The sequence below is a fragment of the Hyperoodon ampullatus genome, assembly GCF_949752795.1.
Source record: "Hyperoodon ampullatus genome assembly, chromosome: 4".
Lineage (NCBI taxonomy): Eukaryota > Metazoa > Chordata > Mammalia > Artiodactyla > Ziphiidae > Hyperoodon > Hyperoodon ampullatus.
In genome coordinates this window covers 54,209,629-54,227,495 of record NC_136917.1, presented here as the reverse complement: position 1 = coordinate 54,227,495, position 17,867 = coordinate 54,209,629, and the positions used below count along the sequence as shown (strand labels likewise).

Genomic DNA, 17,867 nt, shown 5'->3' with positions numbered 1-17,867 from the left:
CTTACAGATTTTCTGACAAGAGAACATGACAATATTAACCAAATAAATTCAATACAAGGAAATAATGTTGTAACTCAAAGCAAACTGCTTTTTGTTTACTCTCATTTTTTGATTCTATACTAGATGACCACTATTCTTAAAGCTTAAAATAAATTGGGAATACATGTCAAAACCAGACCCTAGTTAAAGAAAATGGAACACCAAGAACAGTGGGTTAGTAAAAGTAAACTCAACAACACACTTTAAATTAATTGGGAAATTTTTAATTAATAAGCATCAAATGTACTTTACATTGAAACTGCAATACTGAAACTGTGACATTTTAAATATTCTTCGCAAAAAAGGTTAGTGATTTTCTTTTTCCTGGGAAACATGGAGATCCAATTATGAGCATTAATGTGGAGTCTAGGTCACTATGGTTTAGTTAATGCTAGTATCTGAAGAGATGTTCACATTTCACATCTACAATAAGGTAGACTGTGAACGACTTGTATCGCTGAATTTAGCTAAAATTCCATGAGATAATTTAGAGGACTGTCAAACTTTTGAAGTGCAAACTCATAAAACTTCACATTGGGATCACTTTTTTGCTTCAACTGCACCTGACTTGAGAATACAGGTAATTTTTATTTCCTAACTCCTTGGAAAAATATTTCTCCAATAAGTCTTATGTCTTCTTTATTATGAGTTGTTTTTAAGAAAGATTATTATCTCTGTGGTTATTAGTTTCCCACAGTTGATAAAAATCCATCAGAAACATCATAATATATAGTTAGCAAGGAGAAGAGCTGTTTTTCTAAGGCTGCAGGAACACGAAAGAAATAGCACTTCTTATTTGTATTAGCACAAACATTTAAACCTAGTCATACTGCAGGTAAATCCAATATAGTATTCAAAAGTTCTATAAAAATGAACAAAAGATACGTATTTACTTCCATTGCTCCAAGAGTCAAACATCAGATCTGCACGAGAGTTGTACTGTAGCAGTTTGCTGTTCCAATTTAAGAGTTCAAAGTCCTTTTTGCTATTTGGCCCAATGATGTCCACATCCCAGATAAATTCAGTTCAAAAAACAGAAATTAGGGCAAAGACTCCGTATAGCAAAGCACAAGGATATGCTACTAGAAGTTGCTGTCCTTCCATGGCTAATGCAGAAATAAAAATTTTGGAAGCAGAAAAACTACACCATCCAATAATTCCAGCAGTGAGAATGATTCCTACCATTCCTCTGTAGCCAACAAGGAAAAACAGGGGGAGGGGAGAGAAACAGTAGATGAGATTAGTTACATAAGTTTTAAAAAAGCACTTAAAAATCCACACGTAGATATCTGCAGAAATAATCAAGATGTTTTTCAAATGCTGAAATGTACCTCACAGTGAATTCCATTATTTCATGTGATAAAAAGCTCATCTATAACACATCTTGCTCCTTAATCTAGCACAGTTTCTCAGCCTTGGCAGCACTGACATTTGGGGTGGACACGCTTTTGCTGTGGGGGTGTATCTGTCCATCGTTAGGAAGTTACGCAGCATCCTGGCCTCCAGCCATAAAATACCAGGAGCACCCATGCCTCCCACAGTTTTTCACAACTGAAATTGTCTCCAGACATTGCCAAGTGTCCCCCGGTAGCAAAACTAACTCCGGTTGGAAAACGCTGTTTCAGTAGAAAATACTGTGTGTAAAATTTGAATGTAAATATATCAATCTTAACAAATGAGAAGAGTGAGGCAGGGACACTGTGAGGCCATCATCCTGCCAAATCTCTACTACCAAATAGGTGATATATACTCTTCTCCTAAACCTTCATTTGCATTCTTTAAGTGTAACAAAGCTCAATCTTTGGTCGTCCAGCACTAGCCACGAGGAGGAGCTTGAACCGTTGAGAGAGCATCTGTGTACTGGCCACGAGAAGCAATTTTATTAGCTGTATTTATACCTTTATTTTTAACCTTACCTAAAATATTATTTTAATATAACACATATTTAAAGCTGTGTACATCTGAGAACATGGTAGGCTAGTAACAGCCTCTTCCATAAAAAGAATGCTCCATGTTTAGTTAAAAAGCTGCTAAAGAGAGAATATGTGTTTATTTTTCAACCACTTAGCATATGCCCGATATCTTTAAGAAGTCAGATATGGTATAAAAAATACCAAAGGAAAAAAAAAATACCAAAGAGAGGGTAAGTATAATTCTAAACAACTTGACCTTTTCCATGCAGTATTTAAGTTAACAATCAGCACTGTTCAATTTGTTTATGGACACTGCTAAGTAGGCAAAAAACTAAATTCTTTATCATAGGTAAAAGCAGAGACGGTATAAAAGAGTTTTAAACTTATTCTCACTTCCATTATTCATCACTGAGAAATATACAACACAGTCCTCACTTATAAGAGGTACTATCTAATATGTTGTTGAATCAGTGATTTATCTCAAACCGATGGTGAGGTAAATCCTATTACACAGAATTGGTCAATCAACCCCCAAAATAAAGACCAGCACTTACTGCAAAGAAAATATCACTGCAAAGCTGGAAAGCAGGATCATGGGAAGAAGACAATATCCAAGGACACTTGCCACACAACCGAAGGAAACACCAGTCATACTCATTAAGTTTAATAAACAAAACATTCCTAGGCATCCAATTGCACTGATCCCATATACATAGCCAAACTGGATTTTGCCAGCCTATGGGTAAAGAAAAGATTACAGGTTAAGGGCAAAATAGTTATTGTTGGCTTCTTTCACCTGAAATGGCACTCACAGAAGATATTCAATTTGTGAGCATTAAAATCCACAAAGGTACCTATTCTTTTTTTTTTTTTTTTTTTTTTTTGGTGGTACGCGGGCCTCTCACTGTTGTGGCCTCTCCCGTTGCGGAGCACAGGCTCCGGACGCGCAGGCTCAGCGGCCATGGCTCACAGGCCCAGCCGCTCCGCGGCATGTGGGATCTTCCAGGATCGGGGCACAAACCCCTGTCCCCTGCATCGGCAGGCGGACTCTCAACCACTGCGCCACCAGGGAAGCCCAAGGTACCTATTCTTTATACGGAGAAGTAAAACAGTGAGCAGACTGGCTTTTAAGAAGTTTAAAATATCCACCTCCCAACACACAGATATTGTTTTTCATTTTCTAGTTATCATTTGAGCTTGGCATAGAATTCAACAAAGATATAAAATCATGGTATGATCACCTAAAGTAGTAGACTTCTAAAAAGAAATCTGGCTGATTTTAAGCAAATAAACTACAGAGACAAGATGGAAAGCCATTCAGATGTTTGGATAGTAGCTAATATCACTTGAAAGTACCCAAATTCCACCAAAATTGCCCTGAAGCAATTTATTCTCATTGGCAGATGTAGCTATAATCTTTTTAACAGCAGAAATAATCTCATTATTCACTTTACATGGGTGTTAGAGGAATTAGGAGAAAGGAAGCCAGGATAAGCAGGAAGCCAGGGTTCTGTGAGGAGGGGAGGAGAAAAGAAAAGTGGTTAATAACTGGGCAAGAGGAATATAATGGAATATATTTTCTTCTTTCATTGTTTTTCCAAATTGTTGGTTGCTTTATACAGTTCTCTGACAAACAAACAAACACAAACCTTAAAAATTCTGCTCTTATAAAAGACAGCACTGAACAGTCTTAGGGCAGTAAACGTTAGCTTAATTGTAGTTAGTATTCTTAGTCCAGCTATGTGAACAAACATTGTATTCAGGTTATGCTATCACTAAAATCAGTCCACAGAGAAGCCTTTAAAAAGTTCCTGGTTTGTCAGATGTTTGACATATAAAACTCAATTGGGAGAATGTCTCCACAGATTACATTAAATAGCAAAATCCTTGGGATTTTTGTTAGAACCAATATTTGTAAATACTTGAGTAAGAGTGTAGAAGTTTAAAAGGGCTCAGCTGAGTTCACTACTACACTCATGTAGTAATAATAAAACCTTATACTTATACAGTGCTTTAAACTTTTCAAAGTGTTCTCACATAACCTGTCTTGCTTAATCTCCAAAACAATCTTGTTAGGTGGGAAGCATAGTATTATCTATGAGAGGGAGGTGAAGGATGAAGTGACTTTGCTCAAGGGCAGAGTAGGAGCACTGAGTTCACACCCAGTTTTTCTGACTAAAAAGTCCATCTTTGATCCATTATGTCATTTACCTCTTCTAATTCAGCCATGACATAAAATAAAACAAACAGTAATAATTATCTTTAAAACTTTTCATTTTCAATATGCTTTAACATTCTTAGGGAGATGGGAGATAGGGACTAAAACCTGTTGCCTTTTAATGTTTCAATTCATTAAATGTTAAAATAATATATAGAAGACCAGCATTGCTACAACAAAACACCACCCAATGATGAAATTTTTAAAAATAGCAATAAGCTAAAAATTTTGTCAGTTTTTGAAAGGAAGGAATTTTGATGAGAGACTAAAGCCATACAATATTTATTTATTAATATTTTTCCCTAATAACTGAAGCACTTAGTGGAACAAGAAATGATTTCTCAATACACTATATCTATTATCAATGGAGAAGTAATGAATAGGTACAAATTCAAACAACTCAATACTATTTAAGACACATCAAAGACTTGATTGTATAAGCAGAGTCTCAATAAAGGCTCTTGGTGGAACATTTAATCTCACACTGAGAGTTGCAACTAACATCTTACCAGTAACAATGTGGCTCCAAAAGCAAGGCAAAAAACCATTGGTCCTGCCAAATCAGTCTCATTCATGATGCTGCCATCTGCTACTTTTAATGGGTGTAACACTGTGAGTGTTTTTTGCCAGATGTGATCAAAATTGATACCTAATTCTAAAGAAAAAGAAAATAAGGAAGTCAATCAGGATTTGTGATATACTTTTAGTTTACCAGAATCTATGTTGTAACAGGAGAAAAAATGAAACCACCAATATCAAAAGAGTGATCTAGCAATATCAGATGATATTATTTTGGTGTCTTTACTGATTATGGTGTTTATTCCACAAATATCCAATTTCTGGTCTGATGTTAGAAACAGGTATGGACATGATGAAACGGACACTCTGCTATGTCTGCATAGCAAAGAATATATGGACAGTGTTAACAGTAAGGGACTCTATACCTGAGGCTTCAGGAACACTGGAGGCCCTGTGAAAATGTATACAAAACTACATCTCTCTGCATGTGTGTGCCTTTTTCTGAGGAGAGTATGCATAGCTTTCACTAGACTTTCAAAGCGTATCTGATCGAAAAAAACAAAAAACAAAAAACACTTTAGAACTACTGCTTTTTGTGTTTTGGGATACAATTTGAAAAACACCATACTTTTCAGTGATGTTACTAGCTCTGTCAGCTTATTTCCATGCAGAATAATCAATACCACGCCATTTCCTCTCATTTTTTCCACTGGTAGAATTTCAATAATAATCTGAAGTAAAAGTTACTCTGCTCATATACTGACATACTTTATTATCACTTTATAAAGATCTATTAAAAATCTGGTCCTCCTGGCTCAATGTGGTTTCATATATACTCTGTTCAAATGAGTCACTTTAGTAGAAAACTGTTTTCTACAATATTATTCTTTTAAAGAAAAGGGTAACTTCTCCAAACTAAGATTTATTTTCACTGACCAGCTGGGTACTATAGAGTACTATCAAGTGTTGCAACCAATCGTACCTTCTAATAAAGGTGGCTCATCCTCAAAGTTGTTTCCATAGAATGGCTGAGGCGTAGTTGGAGTATACGCCTGAGCTGGCTGGAAAATCTGCCCAGTGTACGGCTGTTGTGGCTGCATCATGTCTGGAGGGACAAACCGGCCTTGGTGCGAGTAGTCATAGCCAGCATACTGTCTACAATAAAAGTAAGTTACATTTCTCAGAATTATGTCAACGCCCCAAACTGATATTCCCGACAGGCAGAAAATCTTAGTCATGCAATTCCCAGGATATCTCTTTGCCAGTTTTTATAAACAGTGGTTGAAATTAATTACTAAGATCAAGCTGACTGTCTACAATAAGTTGTCTGTATTTTATAGAGAATTTTCCTGATGATGCTAAAACTCACTTATGCGGTGCTTAAACATTCACAAACTATTAAGCTTTTAAACATCAGGAGGTCAACAAATGAAAACGTAAACGTTTTCTTGTATTTTCCCCTTTAGTGAGCGTACATAAAGATAGCTGTGAAATAAAATTTATGCCCAAGACTATGAATAAAAACTCAGGATGACAGACTTTGTACTGCATGTTACGTTAATTTTCCACTGTAACTCAGATCTCTCCATGAGAATGAATGAGTATAAAATCATTCTTCTTTATTCTCTGTAGTATGTTATTTTTTGCAAGTGGGTAGATCTCTTTAAGAACAACCATCAGTTTCAAGAAGTGGAAAAAATCAAGCTTCTTTCTTGTGAAAGCTTTCTGAATATAACAAACATTATTAGCACACCTTGCATCTAAATAGTGCTTTTAATTTTTCAAAGTAATTGTATACCTATTGTCTCCTTTGCTATGTACTATAACAAATCTTGCATTTTAGAAGGAAACCTTACCATGGCTTTTTTAGTGATGAAAACAACAGGGAACAGAAAGATATTGAAGCAATATCATTTAAAGACCTGTTTTATTATGTTCCAGAAAAATATGACTTATCTATCAATGGTAAGAAATAAAGAAGTAAAGTAACTATTGTAAAAGTAAGATACTTTAAAAATGAGAGCTGAGAAGCCTTAGAGATCTTTTAGTCTAATTATCTTTAAAAATTTATAATTCCATTTTGAAAAATATAAAAAATCTAATGACCTCATTATTGAGATTTTAAAATTAAATCTAATTTTTAAATTCACTGAACATCTTGATTAAAAGCAAATCAAAGGTGAAGTTTCAACTACACATAGCTCTCATTCTCATGACTTACCACGCTAGTCCAATACATGCTTAAAAAAATACTATTTATTTTTCTAGCTATAAAATATAGAATTCGCTACAGCATTATTTTAATAGCAAAAAGTAGAAACCAAAACAATATAAATAGCTATCAGTAACTACACTGTGATATAGGCACAGACTACTCTGCACCTTTTTAAAGGTGTGAGGCAGTTTTGTCTGTACTCGTAAGAAATGATAATCAAGAAATATTCAGTGGGGAGGAAAAAATCTAATATTCAGAATAGTATATACCATATGCACCCACTGTGACTATGCTTTTTAGAATATGTATGCATATCTATGTGCATGTGTGTATATATATATACACATACATTATATACACAATTATATAGGTAAAGGGACCCAGAGACAGGAGAAGTAAAAGACTTAATTTTCAGGTTATAAACTTTTGTACCTTTGCACCTTTAAAAATCCTGTATATTTATTATTTGTTGAAACTCACTAATTCTAAAATGTCATATGTAATATATGGGTATATATTAACTACTGAAAATTTCCAAAAACATAAATAATAACCTTTTGAATATTACCGCATAAAACACTGTTTTAAGTGTTTAATGTGAGTTATCTCACATTATTCTCTCTACAATTCTTTAGGACGTCAATTTTATCATCCTCTCCATTACAAAAATGTGGAAACATATTTGGGTTAAAATGATTTGTCCATGGTGGTGCCCGGATTCAAAACTAGACTTTTTCATTCCAATAGCCAGCTCTTATAACAACTGTAGTAAAAAATTACCCTCAAATCCTACCTGACAGAGACAGCCATAATATCTTTTCCTATACATGCATTTCCCCAGTCATTCTGGTATGCAAGCACCTTGATTACTATTTTCTCTCTCTCTCTCTGTCTCTCTCTCTCTCTCTGTCTCTCTCTCTCACACTCACACTCACACACACACACACACACACACACACACACACACTGAGTTTCCACAGGGCTAGCTGGTTGAATTAGAACAAGAACTCACATTTTCTGATTTAGTAAAATATGCTATTGTGTCGATCTCTGTTAGGATGCATCATAAATCCACCTTGGAGTTTATGAAAGAGCTAGAAAAGCTCCATATGGAGGTTTCTACAGTCTGCATAAACAAATTGTATTTTATACTCTCTCTCTCCAGAGAGAGCAAGAGAGAGAATATGAATGTGTATGCAACAGAAAAAACAAGAAGAATGACATAAACCTGTGGTTCTCAAAGTCTTTGATCTTAAAACCCATTATACTCTTAAAATTTATTATTGAGAACTCCTAAATTTTTTTATGTGGGTTATATCTATCAATATTTATTATTTTAGAAATTAAAACAGAAATGTTTAAATACTTATTAATTCATTTAAAGTAACAATAAATCCATTACATGTTAGCGTAAACATTTTTTTTTTTTTTTGTGGTATGCGGGCCTCTCACTGTTGCGGCCTCTCCCGTTGCGGAGCACAGGCTCCGGACGCGCAGGCCCAGCAGCCATGGCTCACGGGCCCAGCCGCTCCGCGGCATATGGGATCCTCCCAGACCGGGGCACGAACCCGTATCCCCTGCATCGGCAGGCGGACTCTCAACCACTGCGCCACCAGGGAGGCCCCAGCGTAAACATTTTTATGAAAAAATTATTTTAAAAAATTACTGAGAAAAGTGGCACTGTATTCTATTTTTGACAATCTCATTAATGTCTGGCTTCATATAAGACAGCTGCAAATTCTTATATCTGCTTCTGCACTCATTCTGTTGTGATATACTGTTTTAGTTGAAGTATTTGAAGAAGATCTAGTGTTGCAGACCTGTAGCTGGAAAACAGTATTTTAATAACCTTTCCAGATTATCATGAATATTCTTTTTTTCACCTTAGTTGTATTTTTGTAATTTCCCCAGTTTATTTAAAAACAATCTTTTCTGACATATATTCATGTGAATTTTAGATCAGCTATCTCCAAGTGCACAGAAATTACCTATATTTGCCTATAAACTAAGCACTGATAAAAGAATACTTAACATATCAATATTTAAGCATTCCAACATAAAAGGACTTTTTCCCACTTATTATTTTTTTCCCACCTAAGCTGATCTATATTTGACATTCAGGTTAATTACATGCATGTAAAAGCAGACGCCGTCCCCAAACTGACCCTAAGGTAAACCAGCACACAAGTGTCCTTCTTCCCGGACATAATTACATTTCCAGAGGCAAAGTGGGTCAAACGGGAACACTTACGCTGACTTACTTATGAAATCAACTAGACAGACACAAACTAAGGCGTGAAGGTGCTGAAGATTAATCCCACAAATCTTCTTCCTTCCTGTCCTGTAAATGCACAAGTGTACACCCTGCGCATATATGAACACTTCTCACCAACATCACTGGACACCAGGCCCTGACATCAAGAGGTAGTGCAGGGCAGGGGCCCCATCCACACAGAGGGAAGAGGTAGTGCAGATTCTTGGAAGTGCCAATGGGCTCAGACGCTGATAGGCCTTACAGTGATGTTTTACTTCATTATGTTTTATTTTGCTGCTCTACTATTTTGTTTGTTCCACTATCTCTGTAACTGGGGCCAAGTGGGAGGTTCAACTAGTCTAAGAACACTTACCCCATAAACTGTCTGAATCAAAAATTTTTATTCATTCTTCCGCCAAACACAACAACCGATTTCCATCTACAATTATTTTTTAAGGTAAGAAACAGTGAGTCAACTGAAGAAAGGGCTGCAGCCTTGGCTAGGGAATGGTGACACTGTGACACCTGACTGAGAATGCGGGCCTGTGGGACGAGCCTGGGCCACAGCAGGACCGGACCCGGGTCAGCAAACCTCCAGGAAGGCTCTGCAGCACCGCACACACTGCTGGTAGACAGTCTCAAAGTCAGCGTCATTACCATAATAAGGATCTTCAATCATGAGTTGTTTCTGTGGATCGTAGCTCCCAAGTAGTTCAATTTTCACTCTGCAGTTTTCAACTTGATTACTTTTCCTATTCAAATCTCTCAGGTTGTTTTCATCCATACATAGTATATAATCAAAAGTGGCAAAGTCTTCTTTGGTAACCTGTCTTGCTTTATGCGCTGTGTTAATGCCATGATTTCTTAGGCAGCTCACAGCTCTTGGATCTGGTGACCGGCCCACGTCCAGTCAGAAACAGTGCCACTGTCAGTGACCCAAGTTTCTGAAATGTTTTGATCTGTTACAAGTTTCCTGAAACCTGCTTCTGCGATGGGTGATCAACAGATGTTACCCAGACACACGAACAGCACTGACTTGGTCACCTGTTCGGCCATCTTCATCTTCCCGCGTGCATAGAGCGAATATTCTTTTTGAAACACCAAAATGCAAAGCAAAGTAGTAGTTTTTTAAACTTAACTTGCAACATGGAAATAGAAACAATGCTAATGGACTCTGCTGTATTAGAATAAACTGATCTGTCTTATACTTTAATTGGATCCTTTATTATTCATGTATGATTTTGTAACACCATGCATTGGCCATTTAGAAAATATTAGTATGAATTATGCAGCTCTTCCAAATATTGACACACTTAATATAAAATATGCATATAAATTTTAAAAAATCAGATTTGTTAATATCACCACTGATCTCATCAGAAAATGGTTAATTGTTGGGAAGCTGACAAGTTCACAATGATGCATACAAGTTTTCCAAAATCCTCATTTTTACCTGAAAACTTGAAATTGATCATTGGCCACACATACTGTCAATTGTTTTCCTTGAAGTAACAGGTCACTTCACTCATTTTTGAGAAATTATTCAAGTCCGAATAACCATAGTTTGTCTGTCAGAGGTTCTTTCCAATAAAAATGGTTTCCACAAAAAAGTGGCTGAATCAACTTGTGACTCAAATTGCACAGGGGCTTTTCCTAGAGATAATCATTGTACTTCAGTATGAAGCAGAAGTGCTTTAGGACTGTTTCCCATTTTGTCACACAGACTTTTCTAAAAATGTGTGTTGTCAAGATCAGCATTTAATAAAAAATAATTCTTACAGCTTCATCAAGGGCACCCTTAGGTGAAAATGATTCCCCTCACCGCCCAACAAGTGTGTGATGAAGAATATAATGATTACTAGAACAATTTGATGCCACTGTCTTGCCTCATATTTGGATAACAGCAGTTCTACCAGTTATTACTTCTGCAACATCAGTGCAAATCTCAACACACCTAAAAAGGTATATAACATCTTAGAATTTTTACAAAAATAGTTTTGACCTTAAAGTCTTCCTGAAAGGTCTCAAGAACCCTCTGGGTCTGCAGGCCACACTTCAGAAACACTGATACAGACCCATAAATTTCATGTAAGGAAAAGAAACACTGCAAACAAATAAGAGCTTTAAAGGTGGCACCATCATTCCTTCTTCAGGATACAAGGTGACAAAGACAACACCGTGGAATTTTACAATTTTTCTTTTCTGGCAGGATCTGCTCAGGAAAATTCCTGACTCACTCCTGTTGGTTTTAAACTAAAACACCACATGGTAGACATGACCTTTATAGTCTAAATCAACACTTTTACAGCAGGAAAAGCAGCAGATGTAAACCAATACTCTCAGAAGCACTCAGTATCAACAACAAAGACAAAAAGCATCTTAATATACTGGGTTGACTACTTAAGTTCATCAAAATCCTTACACAGTTATGTGTAAGGTGTTATTAGCTATTTCGGAAGATGAAAAAATACTAGCTTTCAAGACTTTAAAAAATATGTAATTGGTATTACTAAATATTTTATAGGCATATGTAGAATACAATGTGGAACCTGTCCAATATGACAGATTGAGATCAAAGGGCCTTTTACTATTTGGGTTTATTTTTTGTTGTATGAAATGTATGAATGTACAGTACCCATAGTGGAAACTATGCAAAATGTTAAAGCTTGACTTCATAGGAAAAATGTAGAACTAGGGAATAATAATATGTCAAGTCAAATTTGAAGACAATCCAAGTCAGATGCTATCTGAACCTAGATTTTCATCAATAGAGAGATAAAAGTTAGCTGATCCTTGTTACCAAGTTGGCATAACAAACAAAATGTTATTTGATAAACTGACATGGACATAAAAATGTCATTAGGGTGCAGAAACAATACATATAGGTACATATAGAGGAGTTCAATATTTTTTTTTTATAAAGTTCAGAAACCCAGTCATTACTTCTAACACATTAGGCTTCTTATTTTCCTAAGCATCATCTATTAACTCACATTCGTTAACTGGCAGTAATGTTTATATAAGCACCTGGAATGAAACCTTTTCACTAGTACAGAAGCAATGCTTACTGGTACATGATTTGGTTGGAATGGAATTGTGAGAATAGTTAGCAAGAGAATATCTTTAGATATTCTGCTGTGTGGAGAACTGAAGTGAGATGCTAAGTGTAAAGAAAAGATAAGTCACACCTTTAAGAGATGCAAACATGGACATAAAGAAAGAAACATAGGAAAGAAAGGCAGAGACAGATAAAGCTAGGAGGCTGCAATCTAAATGGAATAATTCTGTTGAGTCCAAACATCAATATCATTTGGTTAAAAACAGGCCCACATACAGAGACAGGTTTTCCAAACCCCTGTTGCAGCACCCTGACCAATCTTATATTCATCTGCCCTGTCATACACTGAACAATCACAAGAAACACATATTTAGGTAAATAAATGAGTGGAAATTTCTCAACATGACTTTTCCAATTCTGCCCGATTAACTGATAAAAGAGATAAATCTTCAATGGTATGTAATTGAGAATTTAAAAGAAAGAAAAAAAGTGGTTCACAGACAGCATTATTTACATGTTCACTCCCATTGTCCAATGTGTTGAATTTTACGGGGGGGAAGCTTTAGAATGTATCAAAAAATAAGCAGATTCAAGGAGTTTTGTTTTGTAAAAAGTATAGCCTATACAAGACAAATGATACTGTGGGGTTGAATTTGATTTTTGCTTTTTTAAATTCTTGGGCACTTTCATTCAGATTTATTAATTCAAACACATTCTAGTACTAATGTTTCTCTCAGATTGGATACGCACCCTTTCCATGCCCTCATCCTGGGACAATCTTCATTAGGTTTTTAATTCAGAGTCCATAGATGCACATCAGGTAACACACAAACTGTCTGACATTTGCACATTACTGTGGGTGTTTGCGTGCATATATTTCTCAGAAATAGGCCCACAGTTTTCCTAAGATTCTCAAAGTGGTCCTGGACCATCTAAAAAAAGGTTAAGTAGGCCTGGTATAGGAAACGCCTTCACTGGCTGGCAGGCTGAAAAGATTAACTTTAAGGACCTAAGAAACTAAGAATATGATGCCCTAGAGGAGATTGGTAAAAAGCTTTAAGTTTTTTGCCACAAACACCATGGACTATAAAAAGAACAGAGTTTTGGTTTTGTTTTTTCAACAGTTCATGGATGAAAGGTTTTGAGTCCCCCTCACTTCAGTCTGTAACTGGCAATTTGTGTGTACTGACTGATCATAAAGTTTTGGTGTGTGGAGTAATAAAAGTGATTATCAGCTGCTTTATGAAAACCACCTGATGATTCATAGTATGGAGCTTACACTGTTCAATAGTGTCACTCAGTGCTTTCAGTTAACAGTTGATAAAGTCTGAAAGTTGGACTGATTTAGCTACTAAACAGGCTGTCAAAAGATTTTAATTTTTAACTTGTCTTGTGGACTAAACAGCCTATCTTCTAGGTACTTAAAACTTCTATCCATATCTTAAATGATGTACAAATACTGTCACTAGAAAAAGGTTCTTCAAGAATCTACTTTTCCACTCATGGCACACCTGAAAATTTTGCATAAGATACCAAACCCTAAATAGGGCAATCCCTTCCAACCCAAACAAGTGTCACAGATCTCTCCGGAGGTAGAAGGATTATGATACGGAACATATGCACACACTCACTCTTAGGCAGAACCAAACGTTCGGGGTACATGCTTTCAATGCAATCTCAACCAAGTAAATGGGCAAAGTTGAAAAGTTACTTGCTATAAGGTCCTCCACTTCCTCCATAATCATAGGACTGCTGTGATTGGTCATCGATGCTGTAACTTGTCTGGTAGAAATCCGTGTTTAAGTTGTCAAAGCCTGACATTGCAAATGATCTGCAATAAAAAGAAACAGCAAAGACTGCTTATGCCCAAGGTCCTCCTGAATTCGGTCCTGATACTTTACTTAAGCAAATACCCTCAGAAGGCAGCAAATAACTCTTCTAAAATTTTGGGGGGCAGCATTTGGAAGATGGGTCGGGGGTGGGGTGTGCTAAAGAAATGTCTAGACTCTTAAGTCGAGGCCCGGGAAGACACCTCCACTTCAAGGAGCTGATATGTCTTGGGTTCGGGGCAAGGACGTGGGAGGAAGGGTTCCGTGGGGTCTAAAATATCAACAACAACAAAGATGATTCCTCACCTCTGGACAGCTGACAACACGACAGCCTCCTGCAAAATAAGGCCTGGGCCGGCCAGAAAAGCGCAGACTCCTGCAGGGGCCTCGTCAAAGCAAGGCCCGAAAGGGAGGGAAGGTCTGAGCGAAAGGACCGGGGCGCGGCGCCGAGAGGCGGCAACAAGCCGCGCTGCCCAGGTGCGGGGAGAAACCGAACAGTGAGCCACGGAACTGGGCACTCACCAAACGCGGAGGCGGAGGCGGAGGCGGAGGCGGCGGCGGCGGCGGCGGAGGCGGTGGTGGCGGTGGCTCCGGCAGCCTCCAGTAAGCCCCCAAACTCAACTAAAGACCCTGTACTAGCCCCGTTGCTACGTGTCAGCAGGTTAAAGAACTGCTTCCGGGGCACGCCCGCTCGCGCAGGCGTGTTAGCGACTTTGCGCCCGGGGCGGACAATGGAGGGAGTTCGGAGGCGGAGGAAAGAGGGTACTATATGGAGCATGCGCAGTATCGACCAACTAGTCAAGCAGCGGGCCAATGGAAAGAGGGGAAAGCTTCCGGCGGCTTAGTTAGCGGTGGAGGCAGAAAGGCGCAGGCGCAGCAATTGTTACTTGCTGTTTGAGAGCGAGAGTTACTTAGTAGACCGAGTGCCTGGGTGAAAGCGTGCAAGAACCTCTCAACATACACATACAAACACCCCCCCCCCACGAAACAAACAAGTAAAAATAAAATAAACAGATAAAAAGAAACACACTCGCCTTCAAACAAAAATAACAGTAGCAAAAGTATATAACAAACCAAAAAAGGAGTGTACGCTAGAGAGGAACAAGCAGCTACCCTTTGAGGTTTTCTACTCCATCAAAGAATTTCTGAAATTGCTCATGCAACTATCTAACTTACCACCTTTTACAAATAATTTTAGAATTTATTGATGTAGGTACAATCTGCAGAATTCTAGGTGGCATGACTATCCTGATTTGGTGGGGACAGCCCCATTGTCCTATGTTATGCCTGTTTTTTCCAACATAATTATTAATTCTGTCCCCTTTTCATTTTCAAAAATATTCCAGTTTGGATGATAAATTATATGGTTGTACTCTCTTTAAGCTTCATTATCTAGGAAGCGGAGTTTCTAGTTACCAAAAATATGCAATAACCTATCCCTTCATCTACTTAGTGATCTTACTGAAAAAAATTCCAATCTCTCTTGTTTCTTCTGATGTTTCCCTTTTTTCCTGTCCAAAAGAGATATTACTTTCAAATTTGAATAGAATACAAGAATATGAGCATTAAAAATTACTTGCTGAGGAATGAATTGTTATATAAAGATATTACTCAAATTCTGCTTCTGTCTGTGAAAGCAATTACTGTGTTTACTGGATTTTCTTTCCTCTCCAACCCCTGCCCCAAACGAGAAGCCAAGCAAGAAAATTGTTACATGATTAAATTTTCCTTATTGTTTGTTTGGTATCCTGAAGAAGCCGCCTGGGGATTTTGAGAATATCAGTCAATTTCATGGCTAGTCAGGTAGGCTTTTCTTTTTGGAAACTTTTTTTTTTTTGGTGTTATACCCGCCACCACCACCCCCGCCCCCCCCCATGATAGGCTCCAGAGAAGTACATTAAAGGAAACTGAGTACTTGTTAAATGTGCTGACCTCTGTTAAAGTCATTGAGCTGGCTTTATTAGGAGTAGAAAGCCTCAACCAGGTCAAGGGATAATAGAACATAAAGTGGGTTTGGAGCAGCTGCCCAGTCCTTCCCTGGGACCTAATATGTCAGTCACTAAACTTGGAACAAAAAAGGGCAGAACATTCTAATCATGAGCAATATCTATTAATAGTTTGACAATCACGCTAGTCTACACACTAACACTTTTACATTCTTCACAAAGGTACAAGAAAACTCTCCTTTTATGATGGCAGTGAAATTGTGCTTTGATATCTTGGAGCTGTCTTCTTTCCCTTCTGTTTTATGCTAAAATATGTCATAGGGAATTGTGCCAGGAAATTATGGTTTGAGCATAGGTACTTTTCCCCTAATTTCAGCTATATCCACAAGCACCAAATGAGTGGGGGTTTGGCAGTGGTGTGCTTATCGTGTCAAGTTACGCATAATAACTATGAAACCTGATAACTATGGTAAAAACAATGTAAGTGCCCAAGATCTGTTTTCACTATCCATGAATATTAATTATATAACCCAAATATGACAATTATATTTCCCCCAAATTATCCTTTATCCCTTAGAAAATAGTTTCCTCATCAAATTCTGCAACTGTTATTTCAAATATTTTACTTTGAACAATAAATTATTGTTTTGTGAAGACATTTACCTGTAACAACACTGGATGCTTTTGGAAAGAACTGATTTTCAAAAGGCAATGAAATTGATTGAACCCTAATGTAATATTTATTCTTGGACTTTGACTTCAATATGCAAGTGCCTCATGATGCTTTATAAAAAAAAGTCTTTTAAAGATAATTTTTAAAGCAACACTGTAAGTATTTCCATCGTAGAGCTCACACATACCCTCTTTTTTTAAAAATTAATTAATTATTTATTTATTTTGGCTGCGTTGGGTCTTTTTTGTTGCTGCGCACAGGTTTTCTCTAGTTGCAGTGAGTGGGGGTTACTCTTCACTGCGGTCCACGGGCTTCTCATTGCAAGGCTTCTCTTGTTGTGGAGCATGGGCTCTAGGCACACGGGCTTCAGTAGTTGTGGGACATGGGCTCAGTAGTTGTGGCACGCAGGCTTCAGTAGTTGTGGCATGTGGGCTCAGTAGTTGTGGCTCGTGGGCTCTAGAGCGCAGGCTCGGTAGCTGTGGCGCACGGGCTTAGTTGCTCCACGGCATGTGGGATCTTCCTGGACCAGGGCTTGAACCTGTGTCCCCTGCATTGGCAGGCGGATTCTTAACCACTGCACCACCAGGGAAGTCCCCACACATACTCCCTTAAATAGCATTTCTAATGTTAGCTGGTTGGATGTTGTGGTCTGAAATAAGAATTTCAGTGATAATAGTAGAAGTTCTATATCTCAAATACCTTAGACGAAAGGGGAAATAATGTAAAAAACAGCATCAGAGGACTGGGCTCTAGTGATGGCAGAGCCCCTCCTGCCAAAGGTGCATTTGAAAAATGTAACAGCTACCACCTATGTATAGTTACTATGTGTCAGGCACTGCTCCAAGCACTTCATACCTTTGAACTCAATTGCTTTTCCTAACAACCTGATGAGATAGGTACTCTCTATTTTTCCCTTGGTAAAACTGAGAACAGGGTGGTAAATAACTTGCAGACCTGAGATTTGAACCCAGACTGTCTGGGTCCTGAGTTCTTGTGCTAAACCACTAGACTGTATTGTCATTGTGTTACAAATATGAATAGGGAGAAAGGCAATATTTCTAATGAATATACTACTTTGCCTAATGTGTGATTATATATATATATATATGTATATATATAATATGCTAAAATTGACGTTAGACAGTTGATAATTATATCTATATCCCCAAATGTGTATATGTTCAAATTGATAAAAAAAAATTT

At 37.5% G+C, this 17,867-nt stretch overlaps 1 protein-coding gene and 1 pseudogene across 2 annotated transcripts; both read right to left on the bottom strand.

Annotated features, from left to right (window-relative positions):
• Positions 1 to 1,065: 1,065 nt before the first annotated feature.
• YIPF5 (Yip1 domain family member 5) lies at positions 1,066 to 14,037 on the bottom strand (the record flags this gene model as incomplete). Its single annotated transcript, XM_079702796.1, has 5 exons — positions 1,066 to 1,228; positions 2,507 to 2,688; positions 4,680 to 4,825; positions 5,672 to 5,844; positions 13,928 to 14,037. The coding sequence occupies 5 exons, from the start codon at positions 14,035 to 14,037 to the stop codon at positions 1,066 to 1,068; spliced, it is 774 nt and encodes a 257-aa protein (XP_079558922.1).
• LOC307051768 (low molecular weight phosphotyrosine protein phosphatase-like) lies at positions 9,547 to 10,247 on the bottom strand (annotated as a pseudogene). Its single transcript has one exon. The product of its transcript is annotated as a low molecular weight phosphotyrosine protein phosphatase-like (transcript).
• Positions 14,038 to 17,867: the final 3,830 nt, after the last annotated feature.